The sequence below is a fragment of the Stegastes partitus genome, unplaced genomic scaffold, assembly GCF_000690725.1.
Source record: "Stegastes partitus isolate 25-593 unplaced genomic scaffold, Stegastes_partitus-1.0.2 Scaffold113, whole genome shotgun sequence".
NCBI classification, from domain to species: Eukaryota; Metazoa; Chordata; class Actinopteri; family Pomacentridae; genus Stegastes; species Stegastes partitus.
The window spans coordinates 298623-317401 of record NW_007577844.1 but is presented as its reverse complement, the minus strand read 5'-3'; the positions used below and the strand labels follow the sequence as shown (position 1 = coordinate 317401).

At 46.3% G+C, this 18779-nt stretch overlaps 1 protein-coding gene across 1 annotated transcript; it reads left to right on the top strand.

Annotated features, from left to right (window-relative positions):
* The first annotated feature begins 4529 nt into the window (after positions 1-4529).
* On the top strand, positions 4530-5516 carry LOC103354594 (beta-1,3-galactosyltransferase 1-like). The gene has a single exon (XM_008278029.1). It carries the CDS (start codon positions 4530-4532, stop codon positions 5514-5516), a length of 987 nt encoding a protein of 328 aa, XP_008276251.1.
* Positions 5517-18779: the final 13263 nt, after the last annotated feature.

The following is an 18779-nucleotide window of genomic DNA, read 5'->3' as shown; positions in this document are numbered from 1 at the left end:
TCTGCAAACTCCAAAGAACAGAGAGCTTTTTCTGATTCCTCTCTTTGTCACAGACACTAGGAACAAACAGGACCTGCAGCCGTTGCATGTTGGACCTCATGATGACGCTATGGCCCGTTTCAGGCCTTTAACAGCCTCGTTGCTCATCCTAATGTTCCCGCTCACAACGGCCCTGATCAGTGTTTCCTCTCGTCGGAGCTTCACTCTGAGCTGACAGCACCAGACTGCATTTAGATTCTCCTGCTGTTCCTCCTCTGAGCTTATCTCAGATCTGACTGTAAAATCCTGTAAGCAGGATTTGTGATATCACAACTAGTTTGGAAACCAAATTATTATTCAGAGCGGAGCGTTTTTCAGAGCGCGCCTGGAGGGGATCTTTAACCTTTCGGATGTGATTCAGCTGAACCTCCTTTGTGGTGTGAAAGCAAAGCAGAGCAACCAGAGAGTTTCTCATTGTAGTCATGTGGTTTTAGCTTAAACTCAAAAGCTTTGATTAAATCAATCTTGTGGCCATGAAGTGACTAAGAAGCCGTCTTCGTGGCGCTCTGCGAGGGACGTACGTTTATGCAAATCATGTAGTAACCATGGTAACATGTATGTGAGCGTGAGGGTGTTCCCTGATAAATGATTTACCAGGAAGAGATCGACTTGACACGTATAGAGATGTTAATTATAGCAGCATATTGCTATCATACAGAGTGACAGAAGGTCTGGAGGACTGAGCGAGCAGAATGATCATCGGCCAAACATAACGAAGGGGATTCTGATGAAAGCAAAACAAAACAGAGGAACAAAAGACGATCACTGAAGTTTTCACCAACGTTTTACAACATGAAAATCAGAATGACTTTAATGACCTCCACAGGGAAACTGTTAAAGACATAAAGCCGCCGTGTGCTGGTTCTGTTCCACGTAAACGGCTGATTTATGAAACGGGGGCGTTAATGTAGTCACCACTTAATAACCATCTACGATCCGGCTTCCACGTGGTCGTTACCGCTCATGAAATATGGTCCAGATGATCTCTCAATTAAAAGGCCTTTTCCACTGCAGGAACCTGTTGCTGGGCTCGTTGTAGGTGTCGGTCTGATCGGCCCGGAAAAACTGCTGTGTCATGCTGCTTGGTTCAACTGGAAGAGGACCAATCAGCAGTGATGTCTTCATCTAGCAGCAGTCTTCATCAGACAGGCTGACATCTAATCCTCCACTGTTGGATTATCAACATGCTCCAGAACCGGAGTCCCAACCAGCACCAGCTCTTAGCATGACACAGCAACTTCTGTGCCCGAAATGACTCAGCTGTCTCCTGCAGCATGCACATGTGCAACAGTCGCATCCTAAATGAACTCATTGCGCTGCAGCTTTATTTGCTCTTCATACAAAACATTCATCTACAAGAGCCGTCTGCCTGATAGAACATCATTCACTCCGGTTTGAAAGGATTCTGTTTCCCTTTACTCAGAAGACGGAGTGTTTGTCTCGTCGGCTCGACGTGTGCTCAGCTAAATGAGACAAACACTGATTCTGATTGTAATGCAGCATCAGTCGTATGCAGATCTGTCAGCTATAGGACGCATGATGCTGACCAGAGACAGCTTCTCTGTCAGCGCTGTCTAGCGATTGTTGCGGCAACGTAAGGAAGCAAAGCTAATTAGTTTAACCGTTTAAACCGGCACCACAAAGCTCTGCATGACGAAGCCTGATGTGATGGCTACCCAACGCAAACAACTACTTTGGATGTTTTTGTCGGCGTTGCACACACGAGGAGGGTTTGTTCTAAAGGTAAAAGTCAATTTTCCATTTTCTTTTAATATTTTTTTGATGCATAGGAACCTTCCCCTTTTCTGTCATCTGGTTAAAGTTCCTGTATTTTCTCACATCGCAGTAAAACAAAACGTCACATTATCAGTTTATTCCAACATGTGCTGCCCTACAACACAAACTGCATCCTCCAATATGATCACAAAGTTAAATCAACACTGATTTAATAACAGCTCGACATTCTAGCTCTGAAGAAGGAGGATTTATTACAGGACTATTGGATTAGATTGCATTAATTTTAAGCCGATGCACTTAATAAACTGGAGTTATACATACATATAGCAGGAGAAAGGGCACTAGCGAACGATTCAACACAGCAAATAAAGCATTCTGGACTATTTCTAACATCTAAACACAGGTTTTTCTTTCAGACTTACACTCGACTGGCAAAAATCTGCCGTAATTATCCTTCATCCTTCATCCAGCAGCAGGTCAGCTGAATCACTAGACTGCGAGTCTGTGTTTGAATGTTAAATTAGCTCGCACTAACCGCACATTAAGGCGGTTTACAAAATATCTCCATCTGCACCGGCTCCATCACCACAATTAAAACCTGTGATCCCGAGCCCCGACATCCCCGTGGAGGTGTAACGTATTCAGCAGAGGGCGTCTTCTCGGCGCTAATGTAATTCAGAGTGACACGGCAGCATGAAACGATATAGCCGTCTTTCAATTTGGTCTGAGGGCGACGTCGGGTCTCAGGATTTCGTGAGGTGCATCGCCAAAGGAGGATATTGGTTATTCCGGGCGCCGGGAAAATGAGCGTAAAGTAGTTGCGGAGGATTATGAGAATAATAGAGCCTCCTGGAGGTGAAAACAAGCCGACATGCGAGTGGCAAGAGCGGGAAGAAGGGGAGCGAGGTCGAGAAAAGGAGATGAATATGATGATTTAGTGATTTTGTCTGAGCGGGAGTGGAGGGGCCAGCGGAGATCGAGTGGCTGCAGGGAGACTGATTGCAGGAGAAGCTGTCAATAAGTTGGAGTCAAGCTCTGAGGAGAGGATGCTGCACCCCTCCGAAAATAACGACACGCCGCCAAGGTGAAGGCACTTCTGGGTAATGTGAGGAAAGGAACAAGAGGCTGGTGGAAAGCAGACAAAAACAATAAAAAGCCAAAGGAAGGCAGAGGAGGGAGGGAGGGAGGTAGTGAGACATATAAAGATGGATCAAGCGCCCACTGAAGTAGAGAAGGAGAGAGTGATTGAGAGGATGGAGAGGGAGGAGGTGTGGAAAAGCAGCCATGATGAGATGGATTCTACTGGACCGTGAGATTGATGACTCTTCTTCAGAAAGAAAGGGAAGAGATAGTGGTGGGGAGGTGGTGGGGGGAGGCCGAGGGGAGGAATCAGAGAAAAGTCCTGATGAGACGAAGCATCGCGACCAAATCCGGAGCCCGATAAAAGAAGGAGGCGCTCTTATCACGTCTTAAAGCCGAGCACAAGAGGCATCTGTGCATATTTCAGTATCTGTAATAGAATCTATGGCACTTTTTTCCATTCATCATCAGTTATGCAGTTACGATGAAAAATACATTTCCTCAGAATGAGGAGGAGAGCGCGGCTGCCACATCAGAAGAGATTATGTCTGAGGCAAATAAAAGTCTGTTTTTAAAGAAGGATTAGATTCAGTTTGTCTTTCAGACGGCGAAATCCCGTGAATTGGTTATCCATCAGCGGCCCTGAATGCAAACTGACGTCTAAATCCACCCCAATGTAATAAATATTCCATGTTTGGAGTTTAGGTTTATCCTTATGGCCCGTGTCAGTGTGTCCAATTAGAGGTAAAAGTTTGCTGCAGCTCCACAGCAGAGGCCGAGCAGCTAACGAAGGAGCAGCTCATTACAGGGTAAAATATGTAAAATCCACACGTCGGGTTCAGTGTGACGGCGCGCTGTGGAGAGGCCGGGGTGAGGAGGGAAACGGTGGGAGTAAATGGGTGAGTGAAACCAGGGGGAATGAGAGGAAGAGGATATTAATCTTTTCCCATGAGGTCGTTTGAGTTTCTCTGCCTCCCTCCTCCTCCTCTCAGACTGCCGGAGTAGCTCTGATTTGCCAGCCTGTGTCTGGTCCAGGGGGGATAAGAGGGAGATAAACAGCGTTTGCAAACAGAAAGTGGTCGGAGTGGAAGCAGAGCAGCCTCCATCAATGGAGACTGTTTGCTGGGATATTCACTTTCTTCAGACCACAGCGCTCTCATCAGAGGCGCTGATGGAGCGATAGGCTAACTGTCTGCGGCACAGAGCCTCTGGACTGACGTTATGGGCTGTAATGAATAGGGAGTAAGGAGTGTTGTTAAATGTGTCACTCGCCCGCCTGCTATAAACACCTTTTCAAAAGTAGAAGATAGCGTCTGCAGGCGCTCCACCTCCAGTCAACAGCCTTATCTTCCTGCTGCCGTTTCATTATGAGGGTCTGATGTCTGTCTGTTTGTCTGTTCTTTTTAGATGCTGTCACTTGGAGATGAAATTCCTTCTGCGAGCTGCGATGGAGCACAGTAGGGCCGAGGACATGACAGGAAAACTCTGCAGTGTTGCTGCTCAACGACGACACCGACACTAGACAGCATTGGAGTCCATTATCTGAAATTAATGTCAGCTGTGTTGCGGAGGCAGCCGCAAGCTGCGCCGCCGGATCTAACACACCCCATGGAGGCTTGGCCTCAACCGTTCCAACACTGCTGCCCCTGATAACGCCAGCCAAGTGCACAGCGATGCCTTCTAAGGTCTCCTGCTTATACTTGTTGACGGTGGTTTGCTGGGCCAGCGCTCTGTGGTACCTGAGTGTGTCCCGCCCCTCCACTTCCTACGTGGGCCAGCTCAATATCCCCATGCGTAAGACGCCCAAGGTGAACAAGAACGCCACCTTCAGCAACATCCGCACGCGCTCACTCAACCCGCACGACTTCGGCTACCTCATCAACGAGGCCAAGAAGTGCGAAGCTGAGCCGCCCTTCCTCGTCATTCTGATCAGCACCACCCACAAGGAGTTTGATGCCCGCCAGGCCATCAGAGAGACATGGGGGGACGAGAGCACGTTCCCGGACGTGCGCGTGGTCACGCTCTTCCTGCTGGGCCGCAGCACCGACGCCGTCCTCAACCAGATGGTGGAGCAGGAGAGTCAGATCTTTCACGACATCGTGGTGGAGGATTTCATCGACTCCTACCACAACCTGACGCTGAAGACGCTGATGGGCATGCGCTGGGTGGCCACCTTCTGCCCCAAGGCTCAGTATGTCCTCAAGACGGACAGTGACATCTTCGTCAACATGGAGAACCTCATCTACAACCTGCTGAAGCCCACCACCAAGCCCAGGAGGAGGTACTTCACCGGCTACGTGATCAACGGCGGGCCGATCAGAGACATGCGCAGCAAGTGGTACATGCCCAGGGACCTGTACCCGGAGAGCAAGTACCCGCCCTTCTGCTCCGGCACCGGCTACATCTTCTCCGCAGACGTGGCTGAGCTCATATACAAGACGTCCCTACACACCAGGCTGCTGCACCTGGAGGACGTGTACGTGGGCGTGTGCCTCCGGAAGCTGGGCATCCACCCCTTCCAGAACAGCGGCTTTAACCACTGGAAGATGGCCTACAGCCTCTGCCGCTACCGCCGGGTGGTCACCGTCCACCAGATCTCTCCCGAGGAGATGCACCGCATCTGGAACGACATGACCAGCAAGAAACACCTTAAATGTTAGCAGGACTGTTAGAATCAGGGAGGAACTGTCCTTTTGATGTCCTCTCCATCAGGGGTCGTGGCAAGTCCTGTACAGCACGTAGCACTGAGCTGAGGGAAGCGTCCGGGGCTCGTCCTGCTGCTGACTCCTCTGCCGGGAAGGAGGCCAAAGCAAACTCCGCCGCATCATCTCGTCCGCCCTCACTTCAAAGTGTGTGACTGCTAATTCAGCTCACAGACTCGTAAATAAGGCACAAAGCTAGAAACATGTTTTCCAGAGGTGTGCAGATGGTGAGTGTCGTCGCTTACGAGGCAGGAAACATAAAGGTTTTGGTTCAACTGCTCATTTACACAAACTGTCCCCGGGTACTAAACTGCAGATGAAATAGATGCCAACACACTCCTCTGAACCCTCTCCGGTGGGTTCGTCACGAGCTCTAACTATGAATGTTCATGTATTTTAAGTTGTTGTACTTTCTGAACAAGGTGTTAGTGTTGGATGTACTGTCTGGCAGCGCAGCAGCCGTCGTCATCGTGCGGATCGTGGTGAGTTTACAGTGTGATGACTCATTTCAAACACGTGTATCATGTCGCCCTCACTCTAGGAAAGCAGATTAGGAGCACCACTGAGCGGACTGCGTGATGCTCTTCTCAGATTCAGACATATTTTCTTACAGCTGATCCACAGATCTTTGTATTGTGCAACAACAACAACAAAAAAGAAATTTAGAAAAAGTAAACGAACAGAGTGAAGATTTATCGGCTGCTTGCATTCCCAAGTGAATGTAACTTCTGTTAATGTGTAATGTGCAGTTATTTGTCTGAGGCAGTGCTGTGAGCAGGCTGCACACTATTAGATTTTCTATTACTTGAACATGAAGGAGAGCAGATGTACTGTAAGGAGAGTGGAGGTGTGTACCGAGGAAAAATATTACATTTTTGAGTGCTTTCTTCTTTTCAATTACTTGAGATTAAATAAACTGCTTTTATAAGACTTGATATTGTATTTATTACAGAAAACAATATAAAAGTTATTATTCTGCTTGATTTAATTCACGTAACCTGCGTTCACACGAGGCCTGATTATTCTCTGAGGGAAGGCGTGAGCCGGAGAAGTGTTCAGTCGGCTTCGGCCGGCTCTCGACACGCCACCGATGGCCGCCGCCGCCGCCGCCGAAACCGCCGCGTGGCTCCTGGCGCTCTTCTCCACGCAGGTGTTGGCGTGCAGAGGTAAGCAGACTGCTGCAGCGCTGGATTTAATCACACGTAGCATCTGTGGAATTGGCAGCTGAATGGCAATGTCTTCACAGGAGGGAATACTGAGGCGCTCCTGTGTCACAATATAGTGAACAGAATATGTTTTATTGATCCCTCATTGGTGGAAATGTAGACGCCACAGCAGCATCTACAAATATAGAAAAGAAGTACAAGGAAATAATTAGTATATACACAAGATGCCTCCGTCTGCTGCTGAAGGAGCTGCTTACAGCCTCCACAGCGGGTGAGAGGGATCGTCCATGATGGATGTGAGCTTTGCCAACATCCTCCTCTCGGGTCCAGAGAGCAGTCCAGGACAGAACCGGCCCTCCTCACCAGTCTGTTCAGTCTCTTTCTGTCCCTCCTTCCTCCCCAGCAGACGCCACCACAGTGTCCTGTAATGTCCTGAGCAGAGTCCTGAGCAGAGTCCTGCACACTCCAGAGGACCTCAGTCTCCTCAGCAGGTGGAGACGGCTCTGGTCTTCCTGTACCGGACCTCTGTGGTGTCAGTAGGTAGGAGCTGCTGACACTCTCACGGCGCCGTTTTATAAAGGTTCTGGTGGTAGAGTGCACACAGTCTGTTGGGTTTCAGTGTGTCACAGGTTCTGGTGTCATTTGTTCACTTAATTATTTAATTCAATCTGGAAAATGAAAAAACTTTTAGAGGCATCAAAAATGGGAGCTGGCTGTGTTTTCCTCTTTCAACTAAACAAGAAACTAACAGTGAAAGATCTTGTACTGGTTCTGAACCATGTGACAGAAACCCGACAGGAGCACAATAAACATGAAGTGAGATGTATTTATTAATTGTGCTAATGACAGTGAGCGCTGATTGGAGTTGTTCTGAGAGGTTCTAGAGATAGAACAGTGGGTCAAACAGGCACCGGGTACAACCACAGTATGCAGAACAGCATCTCAGAGTCCACATTAAAGCAGATGGACTGGGTTCACAGGTCCAGCTGAAGAATGGGAAACTGGAAAACCGTTGTGTGGTCTCATGAAGATTTTGTCGTGAATACAATGAAAGCTTGGATCCATCCCACCTTGTATGACCAATCAGATGGTGGTAGATGGTGTGGAGGATGTTTCCTGGGTACACTTTAAGCCCCTTAGTACCTACCAGGCATCATGTGAACACCTTCCCAGGTATATTTGTGATCGTGTCCATCTCCTTCTGACCACCGTGATATTCTCGTGGCTCCTTTAGCAGGAATGATGAAAGCCTCACGCTGGTTTCTTGAAGATCAGGTGAGACGGCCTCCACAGTCACCAGCTCTCAGTCCTACGGAGCTCGTTTCAGGTGATTTGCATCATCCACACTACCCGTGTGAGGCCGTCTTGTCAATATGGACCAAGTCTCTGAGGAACATTTCCAACACCTGACACGAAGACTGAAGGCGGTTGTGAAGGCAAACACTGGACAGACATGTTTATTGATCGCCCAACGTGTTTCAATCCTGTCACTGTATTCTGTTGTGTACGGCGTCTCTCCGGCTGCAGAGCGACCAGGAGGACGAGGAAGCCGCTCTGAATTGATTCACCCAGTTTGTAGCGTTGTGTCGTATCGATGAACAAACACTCGTGTTTTTGTCTCTTTGATTTGATGTTCCTCAGAGACGCCCAGTGGGAGGCCGTACGTCACCAGAGCAGCTTCATTACTTATGTAAGATCACATCAGAAAGCTAATTCAGTTCTTCTGGACAGCTCTGGGGTCATGATTGGTCAGACTGATGAAAAATGGACTTGCTCTAAATGGGATCATGATCATGTCGTATTTAAAAAGTCCTGAAGCTACTTTTTCGTGAGGTAAGCAATCAAGAGAGAAGCAGTCGTTTTCTTGTAGACGTCTATATGGTCAGACTTGTTTTTGCACCCAGAGGAGTCGCCCCCTGCTGGTGGTTAGAAGGACGCAGGTTTAAGTTACTTCTATGTTGGCTTCACTTTCAGACCCAGAGGCTGCGTCCATCTTTAACATGTAGTTTATGCCGATATCTGTGCCAGTGGTTAGTTTAGAAATAACAGGAACTCCATTTCAAAAGTTTGTTGGAAAGCCTTTGTCTGGTTCGGTTTATTCGCTTAATAAAAAGAGAACTTTTCAGAATTTATCCTTTAGGGTTGATTGCTCACAACTTATAACCAGTCAGACAGAGCTGTGGGTGAGACACAGGGTGACTACCAGAGGACCGGAGCGCATTCTTGAATTTATTTATTTTGTCTGGGGTTGGTTACAAATGACCGCATTAAGCCGAGCTCTGGCCTCCACTTTGATTATCACATAAACCTGTCCAGGCCCGTTTCCATCACCAACATTCAACCAGTTTTACGTTTTTAAAGGTGCAGACGTTGCTCCACGTGCTTGTGTCATTATTAATCAGGCCTGAATGCCTGCCAAGGTCTTTAAAGAATTATAAATCAGGAATCAAGTCAACAATCACCGACTAGCTCGCAGCCTTTAGCATCATTAGGCTGGTTTAGGATTTAGGATTTTATTGATCGATCTTAAGGCTCCTCATGGAAAGGCGCCAGGCGGTATTTCAGAGCTTCCTCCTTCTATCAACCAGTCCTCAGACAAGAACCTTCTGGCTGTTCCTGGCTCAGATTTAGAACTGGAAGGAACTTTACTGTCGGGCCGCCGAGGCCCTGGAATGATGTGCAGAGGAGCTCGCACTCAACAAATCACTCTCTTCCTCTAAATCACCAAACATATTGGATATTCTTCTGCCGTTTATCTCTGTTTTTGCTGTTTGCTGTGTGTAAAACACTGTGCCACACTGTTTTTTAACAGGTGCTATGCAAATAAACCTTTTTGTGATGATGATTATATTATTATTAATCCATGCACTTAAATCAACTTCCAGACCATGAAAACAATCATCAGCTGGTTTAGTGATGTTAATGACCTGCATCGCAGCAGCAGCTGCTTGCATGTTTAATCTGATGTGTGATTGATATTCGTCTGTGTGTTTTCAGGTCATGGAACCTGTTTGAAACTGTGGACGTGTGCTCAAAGCTGTGAGAAATGTGTAGCAGGCAGCCAGAAGCAATTAGGAGCAGGACTTTTAACTGGTGTTAACGACAGCCAGCGATGTTAATCAGAGGTCACCAGGAGCCCAGCCTGATAATAACTCCTGTATGTTGGTGATGATGCAGCTACAGGCCGGTGAGCAGGACAGGTGAGGTGATTATCTGAAATCAGTGAGAAGGCTGACAGCTGTTGTTCACTCCGAGCCATGAAACAAACAAACAAACAGAAAAACAGGAATCAAACCTGCTTCTATTTTAACCATTTTAAGATAGTTAAACACAATAATTTTCCTGGTTTGATGCCAAACCAAAGTAGAAAAATGAAATATTGATTTGTTCATTTGTTTTCCTCGCAGGAAAAAGCACCGAGCTTTTTCAGCACGAAGCCTTTTAGCGGTGCAGATACGTGAGTGTGTGTAGGTGTGTGTTGGTGTGTGTGTGAGCTGGATGTCAGTAAGCGTGGACAAATTGGCAGCAGGCAGCATCACTGTAATTAGGCTGCTGTAGCCTCTGATGCCTACAGGTGTGTGCACGCGCGAGGACGAGCGTGCACGTCAGATTTGTGAACTCTTTGTTCCAGGCGCCGTCACCACCATCACCATCATCCGAGGGAGCTGCACCTCTCCTGCGGGAATCGTTGCAGGAGAAATGAGAAGTGTGTCTTCTGTTCTGCACTTGCAAAGACAAACATGAAGATGTGAGCAGCTCTCGTGGCTCCTCAGACACTTTCTCTGGCGAACCTTGTGGGAGCTCGTAGGCAGAAAACACACCATCGCTGTTGTAATGTCTTCATAATAAAACTATTCCCGGTCGGCGTCTTTACATCAAACACCTCCTTTTGATCAGTTTCTGGAACAGTTTTACAAACCAGAACGTAATTGGAACAGTTTTATTCCAGTGGATTTGCTGGGGATGCTCCTCAGGTTTATCATGTGGAAAAGGAGGGAGATCATCCCCCAGCCGCCGCCGCACTACGTTATCAGTTAATGACTTTATTTTCCTCCAGAAAATGTACAAGCGTCGTCTGCCCAGTAGTGTACATGTGAAATAATTGTTATTCACAGCTTCTTATCCTCAGTGCTGTGTTCTGCATTCCTCTGATCGCCCCCTATGGCACATGCAGCTTGATACAATATGCTGAGTAATAGAAAGCCTGCTCTGTAATTGGCCAAACAACCCAGTGGTGGAGCGTTTAAAAGGCTAAAGCTTGGGGAAAATGAAAAGCGAGTGATTATTCCGAGGCTTGTGGTAAATGAAGCTCATAACGAGCGAGGCGGAGTGCTAGACAACTGGGAACACTCAGATTTCAAAACAAAGCTCTGGAAGGCAGGCGGGCCTGTGGAGCCCGGAGAAGGAAGAAAACGCTGCCGGGGCAAAGAGGAGACCTCGGTTTGGTTGGATGGTGTGAAGACCGGAGGCGAATTTCCTAATGCGCCGTAAGAGAGCATCTCATGGAAACACATTCTTTTACAATCCGCAGATGCATATTCATGTTCTGTCTTCTTTAACGCCTTCTCTTCAGCCTTTCAGCTCGCACGACCTCCTCGTGACCCCCGTGGTCCTCAGAGGCACAGAGGACGGGTGTGTTCGGGTGAAAATGGCAGCGGAGTAAATAGTCGGCGAGCAATCTGCCATCTGTGCACTCAGAGTTCCACCAAGGTGAGAGACGAGGGCTGGTGGAGGGCAGCTGTACGATCCTCCAGGAGAAGTGTCCTCAGAGCGACGCCGGATGCTTCCCGGCTCCTCTGGGATGATTGTGGCGACTTGATGTCAGAGTGATTTCAGTGTGGCCTGCAGTGATTGGTAACTTTAGATCTGCCGGATGACGCCTGATTGCTGGAGGTGATTGCAGTGTTTCGTTGCACTTTGTATTTTGCAGGTCTCATGTATTTTCTGGAAACCATCATTTCCTAAAATTAGCTGGACGGTCGGCACGAGGTTCCCTGTTGGACTGTTCCCTCTGGGTTGTGGATGAGTTCCCCTCCCCCATGAAGAAGCGTAAGTATCTCAGGATGTTGCTCACAGGTGACAAGAAAATGGAGCGTCAGATGTACAGAAATATCACAAGATGAAGCTGAATCAGGCGGTGAAGCTCTGGAGTTACCAGTAGACTCGTGTTCCAACCCTCACCGGTAGTCATGAGCTTTGAACTGAAGTAATGAGGTGACGGATACAAGCATGAAAATGTGGGTTAGAGTGGAAAGAATAAATCTGCAGGTTGCTACCAGCTCAAGGTTTGTGTTTAAGGGTGAACCGACGTGAACCGTTCACGTTGGGGTTCTTGATAAATCACACAGTGCTGCTGCCGTTTGTATAATCACGTTCACGTGTGGTTAGTTCCTCCACCTGGAGGACACGTGGCCGGGAAGCCCATGTTTACTTTCTACTCACTGAGACTCAAAAGGTCAGAATCTGATGCAGTTGGACGATCAAAGCGCAGAGGCGATTAGTCTTCGCCGAGTTTAAAACATTTGATGAATGTACATCAAACAAAAGTCGATGGTTTCTGCCTCCAAGACCGAACAGTCCGATTTGTTTTGAAATTACTTCTCTGCAAAACAAATCAATGGCAGCAGAATGAGCCGCGGACGTCTCGCTGCGTTCACCTTTGCATCAGTGCATAAATGACCAACTTGTTTTATGTGCGATCTGCTAAAATCGAGTTCCGATCTTCTCGTGCGAGTCCAGGAGCCGAGCGCTAACCCCTGCTGCAGAGCATCTCAGATGTGTAAAACAACCCTAAATATTGATATGTGGCATTAATATTGATATCTGCCAGGAGAAACTGTCCTTGTCGATGACAGCACTTCAGCAGCATGAATTATTTTCTGTCATCCATAACAGATAGATGGGATTTAAATAGGAAGCATACATCAGGGCGTGAGGCAGGGGCTCCACAAACGCTTGACAGAGATAAGTGTGACAGCCAGGCTGAATTTAAATTGCACGAGCGATAAATTAACTCTTAATGTCCGGGGACAGAAGCCGATCTCTTGGAACCGACGGAGGCACACAGCTCACCTTCTTCTGAGAGCAGCGGGCTCATATTTATGACCAGCTGCAAGGTGAGTGAGGATATTTGCATATTTGCATGAGAGTGGAGGCTCATAAATAGCTGATGGGCTGTGAATATGAAGATCATTTGATTCAGAGAGCAGGTAAAGGAACAAGGTGCCATAGCAGGCTTCCTGTCTGTTTGATGTCAGTATGTTTTATAATTTAGCAAACGTGGGGAAGCTGTGCCACTCAGGTGTACGTAGTGAGGCTGTGCAGAGGGTCTGTTTGATGTATAGAAAGCTGATGTTTGTAGGCTTGTCTTCAGCTTAACGCGTCCTCCAAAAGCTTGACAGCATCGTAGTGTGTTAGTGCGACCAACCTTTTCTTTATCTGACACGCTCAAGATTAAAATATGTGTTGAGTAGCTCCACACAGGACCTTGCTTACTTTGAACTGTTTATCCGTTACCATCACCTCACCTATCTCTGACTTATCCATTCAATTAGAAACATTTTTTTTTTGACAGTTTTTCCACTCAGCCTGTTCAAACGGCGACTTTTGTGCTTCTGCTGCATCTCATCTGCTCCTGAAATGTAAAACTCAGCAGCCTCTGGGGCTTCGACAGATTGGCAGACAAAATGAAAATACATTTGAATATATTGAGCTCAGAGGGAGCGACGACTCGCCGTCTTCATTTTATCCACTTAACAATGCGTTTATAAAGAAGCTGATTGTCAGACGTATTGATGGAGGAAAATAATCGAGCATTCTGCAGGTTTAATTACTTATCTGTTGTCCACTAATTGCAGGGTTAGTCGATCCTGGGTCCTCGTATGTTGAAGGTGTCCTTTGGCTCACGAGGCTGATCTGTGTATGTATGTAAAGATGCTGTAAAACCACATGAAACATCCACACATATAACCATAAACAGGTTATCTAAGAGATCCAGAAAGCTCTCAGTATAAATAAATGACGTCTTGCATTCTACACCAATCAGTCTTAACGTTAAAACCACCTTCCCTAGATTGTGTAGGTTCCCTTTGTCCTGCCAGAACAGCTCTGAATCCTCATCACAGCAAAGCAGGACCTCTGGGCTGTCCTCAGGTGTCCGGCACCAGGAGGTTGGCAGCTGATCCTTTGGGTCTTGCAGATGAAGGGATTGGGCCTCCGTAGATCCAGCTTGTTCGGATGCAGGGTCAATGCTGTGGGTTGGGTCTTTGTTTGGTTCCTCAAGGCCTTCATGGGGCAGTTTCTGTGGCATGGTGGGGCGCTGTCCTTCTGGAGGAGGCTGCTGGCATCAGGCAGTGCCATTGTTACGGGGGTCTGCTTGGTCTGGAGCATTAGGTGGGTAGTACAAGTAGATCCAAGCTGTCCCACCAGGAAGTGCTTTGTGATACCTACTGGAGGCACTTCTGTCAAGTTACCTGTTGTTTGGGGACAGAAAAAGGAAAAGGCAAATGCTCAGACATGAAGAACACAAAGGGGTAGTGTTCCTGCTCCAGACATCAGGTTTTCAGTCACAGCGATGCTCTTTGAGGCTTTTTAGAGTGTTTCCTGTATACCGGGTAAGGTCTTGTTCATACCTGCCCCTCTGCATGAGTGTTTTATTACCTCAGCTTCCACATATCTGAGAGCAGAAGTGTTGTGTTTTGGAAAGTGAACAGCCGCGGGACTACGGGGTTTCTTTCATTGTTGCACTGCAGCAATACGAGTTTTTAAAGTTCAGATGGTCTTACTGGTGTATCCCAATCCACACGGACATCCAGAGGAACATCTCAAACTGCAGACGCTCTCCGTGGGGTGCACGTAGGTCTGGTCGGTCCCGCTGTATTCTGTTACGTTGTCCTCATGAATCATGGATGCTAACAGACTGGTGCACAGCTACATACACCGAGGCTCCATTATTGAGCAGAAAACACAGTCGTGAAACAGCATCTTTGCTTCAGCAACATTTCACCCTGAAATATACATAAGCTACACAACTTCTTTAAAAATACAAAAGTACAGCGATTGCAGTCCTTTCATATTTATTCCCAAACTTTGGAGATGCTAAAATTCGGCCTCTTTAAATTCGTCTCCTGGCTAATGTGATGGGAGGATACTAAGTCCTTGTTGTCTTAATTAGAGCTTAGTGAAAGGAAGCCGCTCAGGCCTGAAGCTACTCTGTGAGCTACTTCAGGGAAAATGGTTAATTAGTTATTGTGGCGAGTACAAAGAACTGAATCAACGTCTCTTCAAAACACTTTTCACAGTTTCTGTCAATTTTCTGATTTCATCCCAAGACAGGAAACGACTTTATTTGACATGTTGATGTTTGTGAGCCGTTTCTCCAAATTACAAGCAACAGCTGGACTTTGAGGGACGGCCTGCAGTAGATCTCAGCACAAAAAGCCTCGTTTTCCTTTGATCAGGAAATAATTACATCTTAAGAGATGTTTTGTGTGTTTCCTGTGAGACTTTAACACAATTTTAGGGTCTGTTTTTTGCCATCACTCCAAAAAAAATAATGTTTTAACTGGTAATTTCACAAAATAGCTGTAAGCCAAAGAGAAATCCTTTCTACGTTGTCGTCTAGAAGTTTAAAGATTTGACACGTTAAAGCTGGAGACAGATTAACCTGCATAAAACCTGCACACAGGGAGAGACAGCTCTCCTGGTTTTATCTACTGTTAACATAAAATGTCTGATAAAACCACAACTTTACTGTGAACACTGAGTGCTAATTGTTTTTTAGCCAGTTATACAACATGTACTGTCTTGTTTTAGGGCAAAGTGGGGTTTTTTTTAAATTGCAGTCCGGAAATTAATAATTTAAAGCTTTGAAGCTGGAGCCAGGGCACAGTTAGCTTAGCTTAGCATAAAATCTGCTCGCCTGTTTTTTCATGAACATGAAACTTTTAGTGAAACCAAACTTGTTATAGATCTATTTTTTTCACTGCAGTTAGTTAGATGTGCTGGTGGACATGTTCCTCTACTTTGGAGCTAGCAGTCTGCCTCCTTTCATGCTAAGCTACGCTAATTGTCTATCTTCGTTCTTGGTGAGCACTCAACAGGCAGATATGAGGGTGATGTAAATGTTCCAGCTCAGTCCTCAGCAGGAAAGTGAAAAATATATTTAGTAGGAGATTGGACGGGCCCAGCTGCTGCCTCTAAACTTGTCTATTTTCCTCCTGCTCAGTGTAGAAACCTCTGTTTTACTGGCTCATTGACTTTGATTAAGTTCCTGAAGCCACCACACCAGACTTTGAACATTGATTTATCAGGCTGGCCACTTTTACATTGCAGAATAGAGTCGGTGTTTCTCACTGTGTGCGAGCTGCTGCTGTAATGTGCTCACAGAATAAACATGGACTCCTCTTAATTATCAGCCGGGGTCCAAGTGGCTCTGATGTGGACCTGTGGTCACTGCGTTGCCTCATTTGGGATGTAATTAATCTCTATTAAAACCACATCCATCCCCGTCCCCACCTGACTCACGTCTCGCACACAGTTTTTGCTTCAATGCACAAGCTGCTGGGAACATGCCCTGGAGACGGTCGGGAGAGATGATAGCAAAGCTTAAAAAAAACCTGCACAGAGTGGAGATGGATGGTCGAAAAAGACGCATAAAGGTGTTCCCAAAGAATAATGGCAGCTATGTTTTCTCTCTAACTGCATGCTTGTCTGCTTTTTGTCTCTCTCTCCATTTGTTTTTTGCCATTCTCATTCCAGCCTCATGCCTCCGTCTCCAGCTGCCTCTCGCATGTCTTCCTGCCTCTGAAAGTCTAAGCCCAGCTTAAGCCTCCATCTACTCTATATGCCTCCTTCTCTCGCTGCCTCCTCCTGTCTGATTCTGTTCTTACTGGAGGACTCGGAAATCCTCAGCAGATGCCTGAAAGACTGTTTGGCTGGCTCTGTGCTGTTGACAGACAACACAGCTTTAAATGTGAAAACAAGACTATTTCGAGCCGGGTTTGCAGAGATGCAACGCGTGAATTTATAGATGGAGAATGGGGAAAGGGGAGAAAAAAAAACTCACAGCCGCTCTCTTTGCACTTGTTTGACATTTTTCTCCGAACTTGTCAACACGAAATGCTTTGTAAGAACAGCATGGAGGAAATGCAAACATTTTGTGCCTGTCACAGTGAAAGCTTTTATCCTGAGACACTGCACATGGATACGCTTCAAAAAAAAATGTGTTTCTATTGATCAGGATTTCACACCAGTCATCTTAAATTTACAAGCTGGTGCTTCTGCAAAAAATGGAAACAACAACCAGTTCTTAAGCACGTATTCACTGCCAATCCGTGTATTATCTGCATAAAAAGGCGCCGTGTGTGCTGGAATTACTGAGCAGTTCTGCACCTCATCAATCATGTCCATTGCCAGTGTTCAGAGCCAGCAGCACGTTTCACATGAATCCACCGACCAATGATATTCACTGTTTGATTAACCATGAATGTCTCCTCAGTGAGGAGCTCCAGACGCCTGTTGTCAATCTTGTACAGTGTTTCTCTGGTATTCTCAGGTTCATTTAAAGCCCCACTGTTTGCCTATAATCTGCTCATTGTGTCGTTTCTGTGCAGCTGCTTCATTAGCGGTAACGAGATGCAGCTGCTCACCTGTGGAGAAGCTGGACGGAGGCACCACCAGGAGCTGAAAGGTTTGGACTTCTCTCTGCTTGACATAAAAGTAAAAATACTGCAAATGTGAACTTCCACAGGCTTTTTAAAATAGGAAGAAAAAAGCCTGTAGTCCCATAAGCCCCATCACGGGGTAGTCTGAAATATACCTTAAAGACTTCCTCCGGTGGAAACCTGGGCTGCGTTCCAATATCCATGCTGCTGTACAGTACGTCAGAAAGAGATTTACTGTGTCCCCGTAGATAGTGTGTCAAATGAAGAACGCCTGCAGAGGATGTATGAGCGGGCCGGTCTGAGGTGTGGCGTTATGATGAAGCAGTACGTCTCAATCGTATGAATACTGCATGCACAGGCTGGAGGAGCACCTGCTGTACATGCTGCATGAAGAACTTCTTATATGCTAACAGACACATCATGACCAGCGTGCAGCCAACATCTGTCTTGACACCACAGTTTACCAACAGCAGTCTCTAAAACACAGGCTTCTGAGATTTAATACACAGCAAACACACAGAACCGACTAACTGCAGAACGAGGCTTTCTGTGTCATCGTTCTACGTCAGAATCAGTTTGCAGCTCCAGCATGTGCAGTAGAACGACTCCAGTAGAACAAGTTTACGGTGTGTAGAGCGGTTTTATGGTGGCTGAGCAAAATCAGAGTCACATCAAAGCCATTTTAAGTCGGAAAGGGATTATTTAGATAGAAATAAATTAATATCTAACATGTATGATATGTATATGTGACACATAAAGATGAGTTTTATTAGTGTAACCAATAACCAGAGCAGGACTTTAACCATAAATGTGCAGATATGACAGAAAGCTAAACTAGAAAATAATGTTATGTTGGTTTTATCCTGATGATCTGAACCACTTCATGTGGAGGTGAGAATGACCATGTTGCCTTCAGTTGTCCATCATTTCACAGGAAAACTGCATCTCCTGCTATAAGTTTAAATAGAAACAAAACACTCAGATGATAAACTTCTGACATATTGACAATTAGCTCTTTGTTGTCTCTTCAAGGGACTGGAACAAATATGCATGATAATTGGCTGTAGTTGGATTTATTTTTATCCCACATGAGTTCTTAGTGATGAGATCATGACCAGACTGTGGATGTTCTGCCTACAGGTGAACTTTCATCTCTTCTCCTGGACTGTTATGAGCTCTGGTCACTGTTATGAGCTCTGGTCACTGTTATGGACTCTGGTCACTGTTATGAGCTCTGGTCACTGTTATGAGCTCTGGTCACTGTCACACCCACAAAGTTTTACCTCCAACAGTCTGTGCACATCAGAAAACTAGTGACATTAACTGTAAGATATCAAAACAAAGTGCATCAGTCTGGAAATTAGTTCATACTGACCAAGTTTTTTACTAAA